Source organism: Gopherus flavomarginatus, chromosome 5 (assembly GCF_025201925.1).
Source record: "Gopherus flavomarginatus isolate rGopFla2 chromosome 5, rGopFla2.mat.asm, whole genome shotgun sequence".
Classification (NCBI taxonomy): domain Eukaryota; kingdom Metazoa; phylum Chordata; order Testudines; family Testudinidae; genus Gopherus; species Gopherus flavomarginatus.
This window is the reverse complement of record NC_066621.1, coordinates 103,170,395-103,186,112: the sequence shown is the minus strand read 5'-3', so window position 1 is coordinate 103,186,112 and position 15,718 is coordinate 103,170,395. Positions and strand designations below refer to the sequence as shown.

Below are 15,718 nucleotides of genomic sequence, written 5' to 3'. Positions count from 1 at the left end.
AATCTTTCTTCACTTAAAGTCTTCTGTGTTCCTTATGGTGAAGTTTACCCTGTGCAGAGGGTCGGCACAAGATCTCTGCAACAATTAAGTTAAATTGAAGCCATATTTTTAGAGCTTTAATGGGACTTAAATTGTCACATGCTGGCCCACTGCACAGGGGTAAATTTCACCCTCAGTAAACTGAAATCTTTTGCACATTGCTAATATAGGACACTTGGAAATATTCCTAATCTAGCTATTGGAGATTGGTTACTATTATTTTAGGCAAGCGAGATGGTACTATTGTTTTGTTTCCCAAACATAGTAAAACTTTGACACTCACATTTGAGTTGTGTCAATTAGGCGACAGTGTAACTCCTCACCATTAGCTCTCACCAATTTCTGAAATTCCTCCATGGTGTTAATTAGACTAGAATCCATTTTGAACATGATCCAGAACTCTGTTATCCAATACCTATTGTGAATGGAAAATAGAATAATAAAATAAAGAATTTTGCTGGTTATTTGTGTAACTGAAACACCAGTAATGCTGCAAGGCAAACACCCAGTCTGGTTTATAACTTCTATGCTCTTTTGGTCACTCAGATTTTAAATTTTGCTTCAAAGCACCTTCTCCAAGTACACTGTTCTATCCAAATAGAGAGTTTATAATGCAAGACTCAAACCCTTGTATTGACACTACCAATTCTGTCTTATTGCTTTGTAATGACTGTGTATATGACAAACTTCAACCTGTCTGATCATCTCACCATAGTATCTACACATACATAAATATTAAACAACACAGTGAGTTGGCTCAGTGCTCAGACCTTTAAATACATTGGGCAGATCCTCAGCTTGTGTAAATCACCATAGCTCCACTGACTTCAGTGAAGCTACACAGATTTATGCAAATCAAGGATCTAGTCTATTACTTTTTCTTTTGATGGTGCTTATCTGTACCACCAAATTCTACAACAAACTCAGTTTTTTTAAATCAGTTAGTTTGACAGTGAAGGCAATGCCTGGTTCCAGGATTATTTTTCTTTATTATATATTGGGTGGGAGAGTGGAAACCTGCCACTCACAAATAAATAAAAATTGTTATGGGTGATACACTTTAACTTGATATGTACAAGATATTTCCTGAGAAATAGTGCCTTGTACATGAGGTGGTCAGATTACATGTATTATGTCTCATCTTTCCATTCAGCTTATTTGGCTTGTAAGCCATGCACACACAAAACCTGGGTTTGCTCTAATAAATGGACATATGTACTCTCCTGTAAGTATGTGCATTTGTGAATTTTACACATGCACAATTTGAAAATGTATTCCATAGTGTCCTGTAAAATACTGAACCATTCTGCACTAATGAAGTACCCCTTTTTGAGGTAGTAAAATGGTCACTATTGAAAAGCTAACATTTGCCAGCATCTACCATTTATTTCCTGGTCTAAGTACTGATGAAAGTATTAGTGCTATGCAAAAACTGTTGGCAAATGCTGACTCTTTAATAAAAACATTCTTTAAACTAAAATATCAACCATTACATTAAATGTAATAGAAGGAAAAAGGAAATAATTTCCTAGGGTAACACTGCAATTGATTAAGTACAACTCCGTATTGAATGCAATCAGGAGTTGGGCTACATATTGATATAGCCCAAGTATTCAACATTGCTTTATTTGAAAGAGAAAACTGTATGGTAACCTAGGGTCCAATTCAATCAATTGCTGATCACTCTCAACTTTCAGTGATGTCAATACAAGTTGAGGGTGCTCAGGCTTTTGGAGGCTCAGGGTCATAATTATGCACCCATAACATGGAGCTGAATTTATCCATTGATTTTAATGGATTTGCACCAGGCCGTTTGGGCCATTGTGCATAGATCTGTGCAAGTAAAACTTTAAGGAAGTCTATGGAATAGCATTCCTCTTTTGAATGCTAACTTAAGAAATGCAAAGTCACTCTTATTTGTGGCACCACATGACCAACTTGAACAGTAACTGCTAGCATGTCATTGTATCACTTATTTTATTTCACAGGCACATTTATGCAAAAAATTCTTACCTTACAAAATAGCATATCTTTACACAAAGCCCAGAAGATTTCTTTTCTAAAGCATCCAGATATGTAGAGAACTGTTAAGGAAAACAGGGCAGTTCATCCACGCAGGGCTGGCTCTAGCGTTTTTGCCGCCCCAAGCGGCAAAGGAAGAAAAAAAAAAGATAAAGCCGGGATTGGTGACACTTCAGAGGCAGCTCTACTGCGCCACTTCATTCTTCGGCAGCTGGTCCTTCACTCTGAGGGGGACTGAGGGACTCGCCGCCGAATTGCTGCCGAAGACCCGGACGTGCCACCCCTTTCCATGGGCTGCCCCAAGCACCTACTTCCTGCGCTGGTGCCTGGAGCCGGCTCTGCATTCACAATCTGAAACTTGATATGTTCAGTTTTTCCTGGAGCCTGATCCAATGCTCACTGATTGAAGTCAATGGGAACTTTTCCATTGCCTTCCGTGGACATTGGATCAGGGCTTTGATGCATATTATTCTTCTGAAGTCATTAGTGAAGGACAGATATAAATAGGACAGTTATAAATAACACTGACGTATCTGATCAAGTGCTGAGAGGTGTTAAGTACTTAAATGAACATTTGCTTTTGAGTTTGCTTCTTGGTAATTTGCTTCCCAATTTTCATTAGGACCTGTCCATTCATACAGCTTGTTAACGTATGAAACAAAAGGTTATAAAATAATACTAAATTCATCAAGGATCATTTTTATGGAGACCTGCCTGTTAACTGTTGTGATTTACCGGAGATAATACTGGAGAGAAATATTTTTGAAGTGTGAAATATATATTAACTGCAAAGACAACAGTTATTTTTATTCTATAAATGGTAATTTACATATATGGAAGATCAGTTCAGGAAAAATATGTTATGGGCATTATGGATATTTTTCTCCTGCAGAGAGAGAAAATGCATCTCTTTTTGAAGTATTGTGCACCTATAAAGAAGAACAGGAATACTTGTGGCACCTTAGAGACAAACAAATTTATTTGAGCATAAGCTTTCGTGGGCTACAGCCCACTTCTTCGGATGCATAGAATGGAACATATAATGTGGAGCAGGGGCGGCTCTAGGGATTTTGCCGCCCCAAGCACAGCAGGCAGGCTGCCTCCGGCAGTTTGCCTGCAGAGGGTCCGCTGGTCCCGCGGCTTTGGCAGACCTGTGGCAGGCATACTGCAGGAGGCAGCCTGCCTTGTGCCTCATGGCGCCGGCAGAGCGCCCCCCCCCGGCTTGCCGCCCCAAGCACACACTTGGCGTGCTGGGGCCTGGAGCTGCCCCTGATGAGGGGATGGACGGACGGACGCACGCACGCACGCACGCACACACAGAGAGCATGAAAAGGTGGGAGTTGTCTTACCAACTCTGAGAGGCCAATTAAGTAAGAAAAAAACTTTTGAAGTGATAATCAAGATAGCCCAGTACAGACAGTTTGATAAGAAGTGTGAAAATACTTACAAGGGGAGATAGATTCAATGTTTGTAATGGCTCAGCCATTTATCCCTTGTAAGTATTTTCACACTTCTTATCAAACTGTCTGTACTGGGCTATCTTGATTATCACTTCAAAAGATTTTTTTCTTACTTAATTGGCCTCTCAGAGTTGGTAAGACAACTCCCACCTTTTCATGCTCTCTGTGTGTGTGTGTGTATATATATCCTCACTATGGGCTTGGCTACATTCACACTTTACAGCGCTGCAACTGGGGTGTGAAAAAACACCCCCCTGAGCGCTGCAAGATACAGCGCTGTAAAGTGTCAGTGTAATCAGGGCAGCAGCGCTGGGAGCGCGGCTCCCAGCGCTGCACACTACACCCGTAAGGGATGTGGTTTACATGCAGCGCTGGGAGAGCTCTCTCCCAGCGCTGCCGCTCTGACTACACTCACACTTCAAAGCGCTGCCGCGGCAGCGCTTTGAAATTCCAAATGTAGCCATACCCTATATGTTCCATTCTATGCATCCGAAGAAGTGGGCTGTAGCCCACGAAAGCTTATGCTCAAATAAATTTGTTAGTCTCTAAGGTGCCACAAGTACTCCTGTTCTTTTTGCGAATACAGACTAACATGGCTGCTACTCTGAAACCTATTTAAAGAAGATAATTTACAAACTGTTAGAGGGTCAGATTAATCTAAATGTGACCCAAATCTACTGCAAATTGACCAGAGCTGGTCATGTAATTTTGAGGGATTAAGAGTGGTGGAGCTGGAAATTTGAAGGCAACTTCAAAAAACTCACAGCCCAGATTAGATGATCCATTCAAATCTGCTTTAGTCCACCACTGGCTTTGCAAATACTTATATCTGGCTGGAAAGTCTGAGTGTGTGGAATTTAAAAATTGACAAATGAACTACTTCCCTGACTGCAGAAAGCCCAAGTTCCATAGGGAAGATGTAAACAATTATTTTGTTCCATTGTAAAAAAAAAAAAAATGATCAGAAAGGAGTGGGGGCTGTCAGCGACAGCTTGAAGCAAATTTGAACCCAACTCCTATTTATTGAGCATTGAGGCCTCCAGAATTGATCACATGGTATATTTGGGTTGGTGTGGAATCAAGTCCCCTTTGTTTCTACTATTGTAGAGCAAAGCCCGCACACTTTAATATCTAATCTATCGATATTCTTTACAGGTGACTGACCTAACTTTGCCTTCACTTACAAAGGTGCTACTCCGGTTGTAGTTATTATTGATTGAAAACAGGATTGTTTTCTTGACCCTGGGAAGCAAGTTGCCTCTGTAAGTCAGCTATTTGTTTGGTTTACACTGTAAATGGGAGTGTCTCAATGTAAGTGAGAACTGAGTCCCATATCTTGTTATTTCTGAGGAACTGCAGGGCCCTAAATTAAATGCCACTTACTCTACACTCCAAAAAGTAACCGCTTGATATCTTGGATTCTGCATAGTGTGGGTATCTAGGGAAGTCTGACTACTAATGTCAGTTTTGCACAGCTATACTAATTGGAAACCAATAAAAAATAGAGTTGTGGGGGGAAGTACTAACTAAAACAAGTTGTACCAAGTAAATCCCTGACTCAGAGGTGCTTGGTGTCTCTCAGGATTGGTCCCTAATTATGTTATGATCCATTAATTATGAACAAACATTCAGTAAAGCTAACAGAGTTAGGCAGTATCTTCCACAGCTAAGAATCCTCTAGATAAGAGAGAGCAGTTATGCCTGTATTCATGCTCTTAGCATCTTCTTTATGAGAGTCTGATGGGCCACAAACTCATTTTGTGAAAATATATTTTTACAAAACATTAAGGCCCCAAAATACGATAATTAGACTGGGGATTGTTTTAAAATTTACCCACTTCACTTTTGGAACATTTTAACTTTTATTTGCATGGAGAAGGTAATCCAAGACTTAGTGCATATCTTTCAATGATTATCTGACATAGACTAGGTTAGTATAATCTGAAGAGCTTTCTGTACATAAATAATTATCAATACTGGGTCTGAGATTGCAATTGCCATGTAATTTTCTGGAAAGCCTTCTCCATATACCTTCTACTCTAGATCACTGATAACATCTTCCTAGTTTTGTTTTAAAATATGAAGACTTTTCTTAAGCACTAAATTGAACCTTTCAGTCATCATGAGATGCAGAGGTGAATGCACCAATTTATTAATATTGACCTGTAGGTTGTATACACTTACCATTCTGTCAATGTATTTCTGTATTACCTTAATAACTACAGGTAAGCATTATAAAGGATATAGATCAATTAGTTTTCGGAGCACATCCTCAGAGGGGATGATAACTCTGTGCATGGTCAGTGTTATCTGTAGCAGCTGGTTGTTTTGACATAGGTTTCCCTCTGAATCTGAAAAGTGAGGTGAAGCATTCTTATCAGGAACATAGTAAGACTTGTCATACAAGAGAATAGGGTTTTTTTCAGCTTTCCTGTTCTGATCAGGCCTGTTCACCAAAGCAATATCAGAGACAGTAGCTACTCTGTTGCATCAAGGAGATGAGATTATTTTTCAAGCAGAGATGCATAGAAACAATTTGTATTTGCATAGAATATTTCATCCAAGGATTTGGAAACCATTTACAAAGATTAGTTCAACCTCAAAACATCCTGCAAAGATATACAAGCATAATGGCCCCAATCCAGCAAAGCACTTAAGCATATGTTTAATTTTAAGCAAATGAGTATAACCACTGAAACAAATTGAGTAAACTGAGGTGGAGAGGTTTGGATAAGTCACCTCACCTAATCAAACAGTGAATCAGTAGCAGACCTGGATGTAGGTCCCAACGGCCAGATTTTTAAAAGGGCACATGCAGTTTTTTGCACCCCTAACTTGCATGCCCAAGACTCTAGGGAACACAGAGGTCAGGATTTACACTTGCACAAACTATGCATGCACAATCCTAATAAGAGTGTGTATATCAGGAGATTTTGCATGTGCATAAGTCCAGCTATGTGCCCACTTAAGAAACAAAAAGAAAAAAAAATCCCAAAAGTCTTTAACACAAGTTCTCTTCCTTTATCCATTACATTCACTGTACTAGTATTAGTTTTTAGATACAAATTTGTGTTTCTCATATCTATACTTGGGAAGAATCCAGGACATCAAGTATTTCAGACACGTTTAAATTAACATTACTGTAAATTTGTTACATAAATGCAAATATAATTACACAGTATTTTACAAATATTCAAAGAAGGTATTTTATACCAACTCTGGAGAGAGAGGCTTCGCCTCTTCTTCTTCAACACTTAGCCAGACAGCTGGCCGTAGCGTTCGTTCGCCATTTGGTCTGTTCCTGCGCAACCACAAAGGCTTGACTTTCTGAGAGTACAACATCGGAACAGACTTGGTGATCCCATGTAATAGGGGGTCTACATCTGGGCCACCTCCACCCCTCGGTTGGTAGAATTTTATCCCAAATGTTACAAACCACCTGGAGAACGACATTTGCTGGAATGTCTTGTGGCATCCTTGCAACATGTCCAAAAAGCACAAGGTGCCGCCTGTGGACAATGGCCCCAGTAGTCTGTAGACCCAAATGATCATGAACATCTGCATTACAGATGAAGTCACTCCACTTTACGCCCAATATACTACATTGACATTTTGTGTGGAAAGCCTCCAGCTTTGTCCCATCCGTGTGGCATAGTGTCCGTGTTTTGCAGCCGTACAACAGTAGGGGAAGGATTCAGCTCGAATAAATCCTAAACTTAGTTGTCATACTAAGATGTTGATTCCATATCCATTGTAAACAGCCCATGGCAGACGCTGTGATGCCAATCCGATGAAGACCGTCCATGTGAGAACTGGAGGAGCTGGTAAGTACAGAACCCAGACAGCAAAAGCTGGAAACTGATTTGATGGTTCTGTTGTTCAAGGAGATTGGAGTCATGGGTGGATCAGGTTCTAGATTTGGCAGTTTTGTCTTTGAGCATGAAACATTGAGACCAATCTTAGCTGACTCCTCCTCCATATGCTGGAGTGCTTCACAAAACCTGTTGAGACTCCGTATTAAGAGAACAACACCATCAGTGTAGTCAAGATCTGTGAGTGAGAGATCACCGATTTCAATGCCTGTGGACCTGATGGAATGCTGCATTACGAAATCCATTGTCCAACAAAAGAGTGCAAGGGCCAGAACGCAGCCCTGCCTAACACCAGATACTGATTTAAAAGGCACTGACATCCAGTTCTCCAGACGAACACAGGCAGTGGTTCCATTATGCAGCTCTCTAATCAAGTCCAGCAGAGTGGTAGGGACACCTACGCCTTTTAAGGCCTTCCATAACGTGACAAAGTCTACAGAATCAAAATGCAGCCTTAAGATCAACATACGCTCCATGCAGGGGCTTTCTGAACTCACAGTGTATCTCCAACAACAAGCCAAGGGCCAAAATGGCATCTAATGTGGACCAGTTCCTCGTAAAGCCTGACTGTTGGGGATGATGCTTCAGGTGTAGCAAAGGCTCCAGGCATGCCAGCAAAACATGCACAAACACATTCCTTGGAATGGAGAGCAAGATGATTGGCCTGTAGCTCTTACAGTCACTGCACGGTCCCTTGCCCTTATAGAGTGAGATCACAATACTGTCCTTCCAGGCGGTTGGCAAGCTTCCAGTTCTCTACACCAGACAAAAGATGGCCAGAAGTGATTCTGCTGCAGGATCAATAGCACATTTTAGCAGCTCTGAGGGGATGCCATCGGCACCGGATGTGCATCCATTTTTCAGTTTAGAGATGGCATACTTCACTTCATCCAATGTTGGTGCATCAGTACAAATGTCTGGATCCAGATCAGCATCTTTCTCCCATGTCTGAGTTGTACATCAAAAGGTAGGAGAAGCTGGGTCACTTTTAAGTCAACAGTTTGTAAATTTCTTCAGCCTTGGTGCCTCAGCTCACTCACTTTAATGAAGATTTCTGTATTATGGCTCTCCCTGTGCTAAATACAGGACGTCTAGCAGACAAAAGAAGATATAGCTCTACCATCATTTCATAGCCAGTTTTTACTGATTCTGGAAACATCCTAGAACTTCTCCCTAACCCATCCAAGTCAATTTAGGGTCCTTATAACCTTGTGGGATTTTGAAACATGTCCCACTTCTTCTTGAATGTATTTACACTGCTTACTTTGGTTGCTGGCTGTGAGGGGTGTTCACCACACACCACCCATGAAGGGATTAAGGTAGCTCAGAAGGGGCTAATTAACCTAGTAGGCTGTACATGGAGGGAGACTTAGGCTTGACTAACAAGCATTAATTGAAGATGGAGCCCATGTGGACAGGAGTAGGCAGGGCTTGTATAAAGCCAGGAAGGGAGAGCACAAGGGGGCTACAGCATGGAAGTTTGCAGTCACTTTCTGGGTATAGGGAGGAGAGAAGAAGAAAATCTACTGGGGGAGCAGAAGCCCTGGGATCCTGACTCGTGAGGGAGCTGGAGAAAAAAGCCTGTGGAGGGCAGAGTAGGAAGAAGAGTGAGAAGACTTACCTGGAATGGCATCTGGACAGCTACTCCAGAGAGACTTCCTTACCCTGGAAGGGGAAAAACTGTATAGTGACCTGGTTGATGGGCCAAGCCACAAAGACAAAGCACTGCAATTCCTAGAGAGCAAGAGGGGCCAAGGCATGAGCGAGCAAAGGAAGGGGATGTCAGACTGGGCAGAGCTAATTCCCAGATTCAGGCACAAGGGGTGCCCCAACGGTGAGTAACCCCTGTTATGCTGGGTCTGACATATGGTTGCGTGTTTTATTTCTTGTACCATTTTTGGAATTACACTGTCCAAACTGTTTAGACGGTAGTTCCCTCTTCAACATCTGTTTAACTAAATCTTGTTTTATAATTAATAGCAGTCTTCATATTTAATGATGCACTACTTTCTTTCTGGATCATTGGTAACTTTTAGTTGTTTCCTCAATCCATCAGCCCTTTTATAAGCAATCAAGCTAAATCTGGTCAAACCGAACTCATTTACATCCCTGTAAACGGAAATATTTTGGCTGCACTCCATTAAACCCTTTCATACACATCTTCCTTTAATAGTTCCACACAGTTTCAGGTACACAAATATCTCTGCTATATTGTTCTCCACTGGGACTGGGCTAGTCTGCCTCAAGACAGGCCTAGTTTATGAATCACATATATCTTAATCTATAAGGGACCAATTCTGGCTTCAGTTACATGGATGGAAGTCTATAGGCCTTGCACTCGTGTAACCGAGGGCAGAATTGGCCCTGTCTCTATGCAAAGAGGACATGAGCAGCAAAAAGAAAACATAATATGGATGCATATAGTTGTGCAAAGAAACCCATACTGTGGCTTTAGGGTGACTTATACAGAAACACTTTGGCCTAAATAGCTTACTTTCTTTAAAGGATTAAGTGTCTGTTTTGAACAAAAGCATCTTGATGAGCAAAAATTCTTAGTCCATATCCTGACAGAAAGGGGGCTTCAGCAGCCAGCTGAGGATTCCCTTTGTTAGGGGAATCCCTCAGTGGCATAAATCTGATAGTTTGATTTATACCATCTGTTCCTGCTCCTCCTGGTGCAGAGAGTACTGAGTACCGAAGAGACAGGAGGATGTGTGACTGGAGCATGCTGCATTCTGGCAACTCTGGGCCAATAGAACAGGGTCCCTAGGGGTAGAGTACACTGATGACAGCAGCCCTGAGGATGAGCTAACTTGAACAAGGGGCTGAGCGAGTTCCATTTCCCCCAGGATAAAGGGAAGGCAGTAGAAAGCATGGAAATGTACTTTCTCTTTAGAGATATTCATCTCTGAATATTTTGACAGGTTCAAGAGGAAAAACCTTAGCAAACAGCTTTAGAAAAGAATTTTTGGTGTGCTTCTTAACAAGCCTGCTGACAGCACATCTTTGTTAGATAGGCTGTGAGAGTGTGCAGGTGCACTCACCACTAGTGACAAGTAGTGAACATTCTGGCAGGCAGATAAATGAATGGAGACCACTTTGAATTGCGTATAACATCTAGGGGGAATGCAGTGGACATAATATACCCAGACCTCAGCAAGGCTTTTGACATAGTCCCACATGACATTCTGATAAGTAAGCTGGAGAAATGCAGGTTTGGTGGAACTACCATTAAGTGGATACATAACTGGTTAAACAACCACAAACAAAGAGTTTGGAATGATGTCAGATTGGAGGGAGCCTCAAGTAGGGTTCCACAGGGATCTGTTTTTGGCCTGGTGTTCCACATCTTTATTAATTACGTGGATGTAAGTATAGAAAGCATACTGATCAAATTTTCAGATGAGACAAAGCTGGGAGTGGGGGGGGGTTGCCAAGACTTTGGAGGATAGAGCTAAAATTCAGAGGGATCTTGATAAACTGGAGAACTGGATTATAGACAACAAAATGAAATTCAACAAAGACAAATGTAATGCACTTAAGGAAGAAAAACCTAATGCACAAATACAGAATGGGGGGTAACTGGCTTGGCAGCAGCACTGCTGACGAGGATCTGGGAGTTGTGGTGGATCACAGCCTCAACATGAGTCAGCAATGTGATACTGTTGCAAAAAAAAAAAAAAAAGAAAAAAGAAAAGCAAATACAATTTTAGGTTGCATTAACAGCAGCATAGCATGCAAGACACAGGAGGTGTTAGTGTCACTCTTCGCAGTACTCGTTAGGCCTCAGCTGGAGTATTGTGTTCAGTTTTGGTCACCAATGTATAGAAATGATGTGGAGAAACTGGAAGGGATCCAGAGGCGAGCAACAAAGATGATCAAAGTGATGGAAGGCAAGCCATAGGGGCAAAGGCTGAAGGAACTGGGTATGTTCAGTTTGGAAAAGAGGAGATTAAGGTGGGACTTGATAGCTGTCTTTAAAATACTTGCAAGACTACCATAAAAAAAGATAGAAAAAAGTTGTTCTCTTGCCACAGAGGGCAGGACAACAGTCAGTGGGGTTAAACTACAGCACAGCAAATTTAGATTAAATCTCAGGAAAAACTTTCTAACTATAAAAACAGTAGAACTCTGGAATAGACTGTCTCTGGAGGTTGTGGAAGCTCCTTCATTGGAGGTTTTCAAAAGGAGGTTGGACAGCCATCTGCCTTGGATGGTTTAGACACAATAAATCCGGCATTTTGTCAGGGTGTTAGACTAGATGACCCTTGCAGTTTCTTCTAACAAACACACTCTATTCTCCACCAATGGAAATTTCCCTGAAAGTCAAACACGTAGATAGAAAGTATTTTGACTCCTGCACCAAAATATCTGTATGTAGGCTTCAATTCCCTTCAAGGAACCAGTAAGACATTAAAGCTCAGTGTTAGCAATTGGTATTTTGAACTGAAGCAATGCAGGTTCCCATATGGAGGCAGTTAGAAACCAAATCTTTACTGCAGTAACATGATATTTATTCATCATAACTGATGAAACAAAAAAAGGCACCTAGATTAAAAAAAAGAAACTAGTAGTTGATCTTAGCAGCTGGAAGCCAGAAGAAATCCACTTTAGGGTTCTTGAAGAAACAGCAGGAGAAATTGTGGAGCTGTTACAAATAAGTTGAGTGCCAATAAGCTATTTCCCTATCAGATGACTGGTTTTTTTGTTCATTTCCAATCTCCAAAAAGGGGAGGAAAAGAGACCCATAACATTGCTGACTACTTACTCAAACTCTTTACTTGACAAAATCTTGGAAAATAAAATCTCAAAGTCAACAGGCACGTAGATTAAAATATCTAGAGCTGTTTATTGTCAAAAATTCTTGGGCTGTCCATCGATCTGTATATTAAACTTTCTGTTCTAAAGTGTGATATTGAGGTCAGGGTCTTCACTGTCAGTGTTTAAAGTTCATTTAATTCATTATTTAGTTGTACTTTTGTGTCTGTCAAGCCACAGCCTGCATTGGAATATGGAGCTCTTCAGCCAGAATTCACGTGGGGCAATAGGGAATGTCAACACCTGTTAATGTGGTGAAGCAGGGCCTCAGCCTCTCTAAGGCCACGTCCAGACTAGGTATTAAAATCGATTTTAGATATGCAACTTCAGCTACGGGAATAACGTAGCTGAAGTCGAATTTCTAAAATCGAGGTACTCACCCGTCTGGACGGCGCGGCATCGATGTCTGCGGCTTTCCGTGTCGATTCCGGAACTCCGTTCGGGTTGATGGAGTTCCGGAATCGATGTAAGCGAGCTCGGGGATCGATACATCACATCCAGACTAGACGCGATATATCGATCCCCGAGCAATCGATTTTAACCCGCCGATGCTGCGGGTTAGTCTGGACGTGCGCTGAGTGTGGCACCCTTTGCATTCGAAGTGCCTCCAGCAGCATTACAACTCCCCCAGTTCTTGTACTCAGAGGCGCAGCTCATAATCTCCTCTGGCTTAAAAAATGGATGGGGATGCTGGAGGAGTGCTTAACGGTTTCCATTTAGGGCCCCAGTCCAGGAAAGCACTTAAGTACTCACTTAACTTTGAAGCCAATGGAACTAGTGCTTTGCAGAACTGGGGCCTTATGGACTTAAGTGCCAGCTTTTGAAAAGCTCTCAGCACATCCCAATGTGAGGGCTATTAAATGTCTAGTTGAATGCTTTGAGGGTATCTCCTCTATCTGTATTTCTAAACATACAATCCACTGAGCTTGTTACAATGATCACTTTCAAGGGCAGCCCTAGGCATGAACAAAGTACATCGACATGCAGACCCTGTACCACTCACGTTATTAGCATCTCCTCTCTACAGGTAATGAAGCCTTCTCCCACCCCATGCAGGATGACCAGATGTGCCAATTTTATAGGGACAGTCCCAATTTTTGGGTGTTTTTCTTATATAGGATCCTATTACCCCCCACCTGGCACCCTGATTTTTCACACTTGCTGTCTGGTCACCCTAACCCCATCACCCACCGTCATCGACACCCTCACCACACACAGGCACACCACATGCACCTGGGAAGGCAATTACAGGGCTGGCTTTCTTAGTTGTCAAAACCCACTCTGCTCCTTCCTTCTACCAGTAGCAGCTGAAAGTGTTCAGATTCTCTTTGTTGAAGTGTCAATTACAAGCATCTCTGAACTGGCCAGCTGTCAAATCCAACCCCCAGAATTGTCACATGCCAGTTTGGAGCTCTTATTCTGTGGACTGCTTTGTAAAACATTCCCTGGGTCACCTTGTTACTCAGACTTCAAAGCCCCCACTACAATGGTCTCAAAGTATTTAATTCTGTGGACCAATATGATAACCTCCACAGTCTAGAAATTGTGCTCAGGCATTTAGCACCTCTGGAAACAAGGGCACTTTTATTTAGGAGCATAACTATGGATTTAGCTGCTTAATGTTTGATACGTGTTTGAAAACCTGGTCCACGGTCAATACTGTGATTAGAAAAGGAACTAATCAGATATAACCTAATGAAAGGAAATTACATAAAGTTAAGTAAACTATCTTCATGAAACGTATGGAGCCGGTGAGTGGCACCTTCTTGAACCAATCCCTGTTGTAAGAGAGTTTGCATGTTTCCACTTGCACTTGAACCATGAGCAGTTTATTTTTACATTTATAAGTTGAAAGCTTCTTGAGACTCATTTTCATTTCCGCTTGCATACCTGTTCCTAACCACACACCCTGCTGAGCAAAACCACTCAGTGAATACTAAATAAATTGGAATGGGTGCGTGTCAGTGTTATATCATTTTACATTAGGGAAGTGCTGCAAAATAGTGTACAAGTGTTGGTTTTGTTTTACTGCATTTGTTAAAACCCAAAACAACCTAGGTGTTTTCATTCCTTTTTTCTGTAAAATACTTATGCTACGTAGATGTAGGAATTTTTCAGCTAGTATACATGCTACTCAAATAGGCAGATAAAATAGAACATCCCAATCTAGATCTATTTGCCACCCTCAGCCACTATTTAAAAAAAATAAATAAATACAGTCACCAATAACTGGGAGAACATCTGAAACAGAAATGCCTTTCACCATGTTCTGAAGGCAGCCACAGCTTGGCTCTGAGGGGCTCTCAAAAGGAGTATGTTCCACAGTCAGGATCCCCCTCCTGAGGCCTGGCAGCCAGTTCACAAGAGTTCAACCCTAGGGGGACAGCAAGAGTGCCCCAGATTAACTGAAATCTTGTAGCAAGGGAACGCCTAGAGGTCATATTTGGGGCTGGATATTTCTAACCAACGTCTGTATCTACAGGGGTTCCTATCTATCATTGTGGTATCTAAACAGTACTCTGAAGTGAATCAGAAGCCAGTGCAGGCATGGAACACTGATATCACATCCTCACAGTAACCAAACCTCTACTAAGGTGAATAACTTTTCTCAAGTACCTGAGTCTCCTAGTAGTTCTCAAAAGGTAGCACCCTGGAGAACACATTGTAGTAACTAGGTCAAAATCATAGGTAGCTGCACTGAGGTCCACTTCACGTGATGCTGCAGTCACTCACTACTTAGAACTTCTAGGGACAGTGGCCTTCAAATTGCTATGTGTGATTACTTCAATAGCCATCTCTCAATAGTGGGAGACACCCATATAATCATAGGAGCATAGTGTTACAAATGTTGACCCCAGGAGATAATTAAAGCAGCATAACTCCATAGCACAGGTGGGAGAATCAAAGTACTCAAAAGCTCGTATCAAAGACCTTAAGGAAACGTGTACAAAATAAATATGAAGGCTAATCCGGGAGTTCAGAAACCTGTTACCATCCTACTCGTGCCTATTGTACTGCACCTCTGCTCCAGACGGCAGCAGATGCAGGACTAAAAGAGAACCTTAGGAACGCTAGAAACAACCCAAGTTGGAAGGAGTTCTGTCATGAGTTCTATGGTGCTTTGCAAAAGGTACTACTCATTTATGTCCTCTTCAATTGCAAACACCACAGATAGCATGGCAGGCCCTCATGTTGTCTCATCAGTTATAAATCGATCTCAGCTAAAAACTCCCCATTCTCCCTGACGCTACGCAATGTGCGGCACCTCCAGAAACTGTAAGGGAACCCTAATGGTTCTGGTGGTTTTTAGCTTAAAAATAAAAATATTTACTCCCTTCTCAAACTCAAAAACTGCCCCTTGCAACAAGTTGGCAAAGCCCAAATGAAGGACCAAGAGGATGAGTGGGGAGTAGTTAGTGCCCCTAGCAGTCACGTTGCTATTTGAGGTATATGATCACTTCTGTCTTCAGGCCTCTTGCTCATCACACACATTTTATTTTATTGACT

At 41.8% G+C, this 15,718-nt stretch overlaps 1 protein-coding gene across 1 annotated transcript in view; it reads right to left on the bottom strand.

Annotated features, from left to right (window-relative positions):
* The window catches only part of RASGRP1 (RAS guanyl releasing protein 1), an 86,025-nt gene that overhangs the window by 46,689 nt on the left and 23,618 nt on the right, over positions 1-15,718 (bottom strand). Inside the window, exons 3-5 of the mRNA XM_050954827.1 lie at positions 5,767-5,872; positions 2,053-2,115; positions 323-454 (exon numbers count right to left, since the gene is read on the bottom strand). Of these exons, the coding sequence (XP_050810784.1) occupies positions 323-454; positions 2,053-2,115; positions 5,767-5,872 (301 nt within the window). The remainder of the gene's footprint in view (positions 1-322; positions 455-2,052; positions 2,116-5,766; positions 5,873-15,718) is intronic.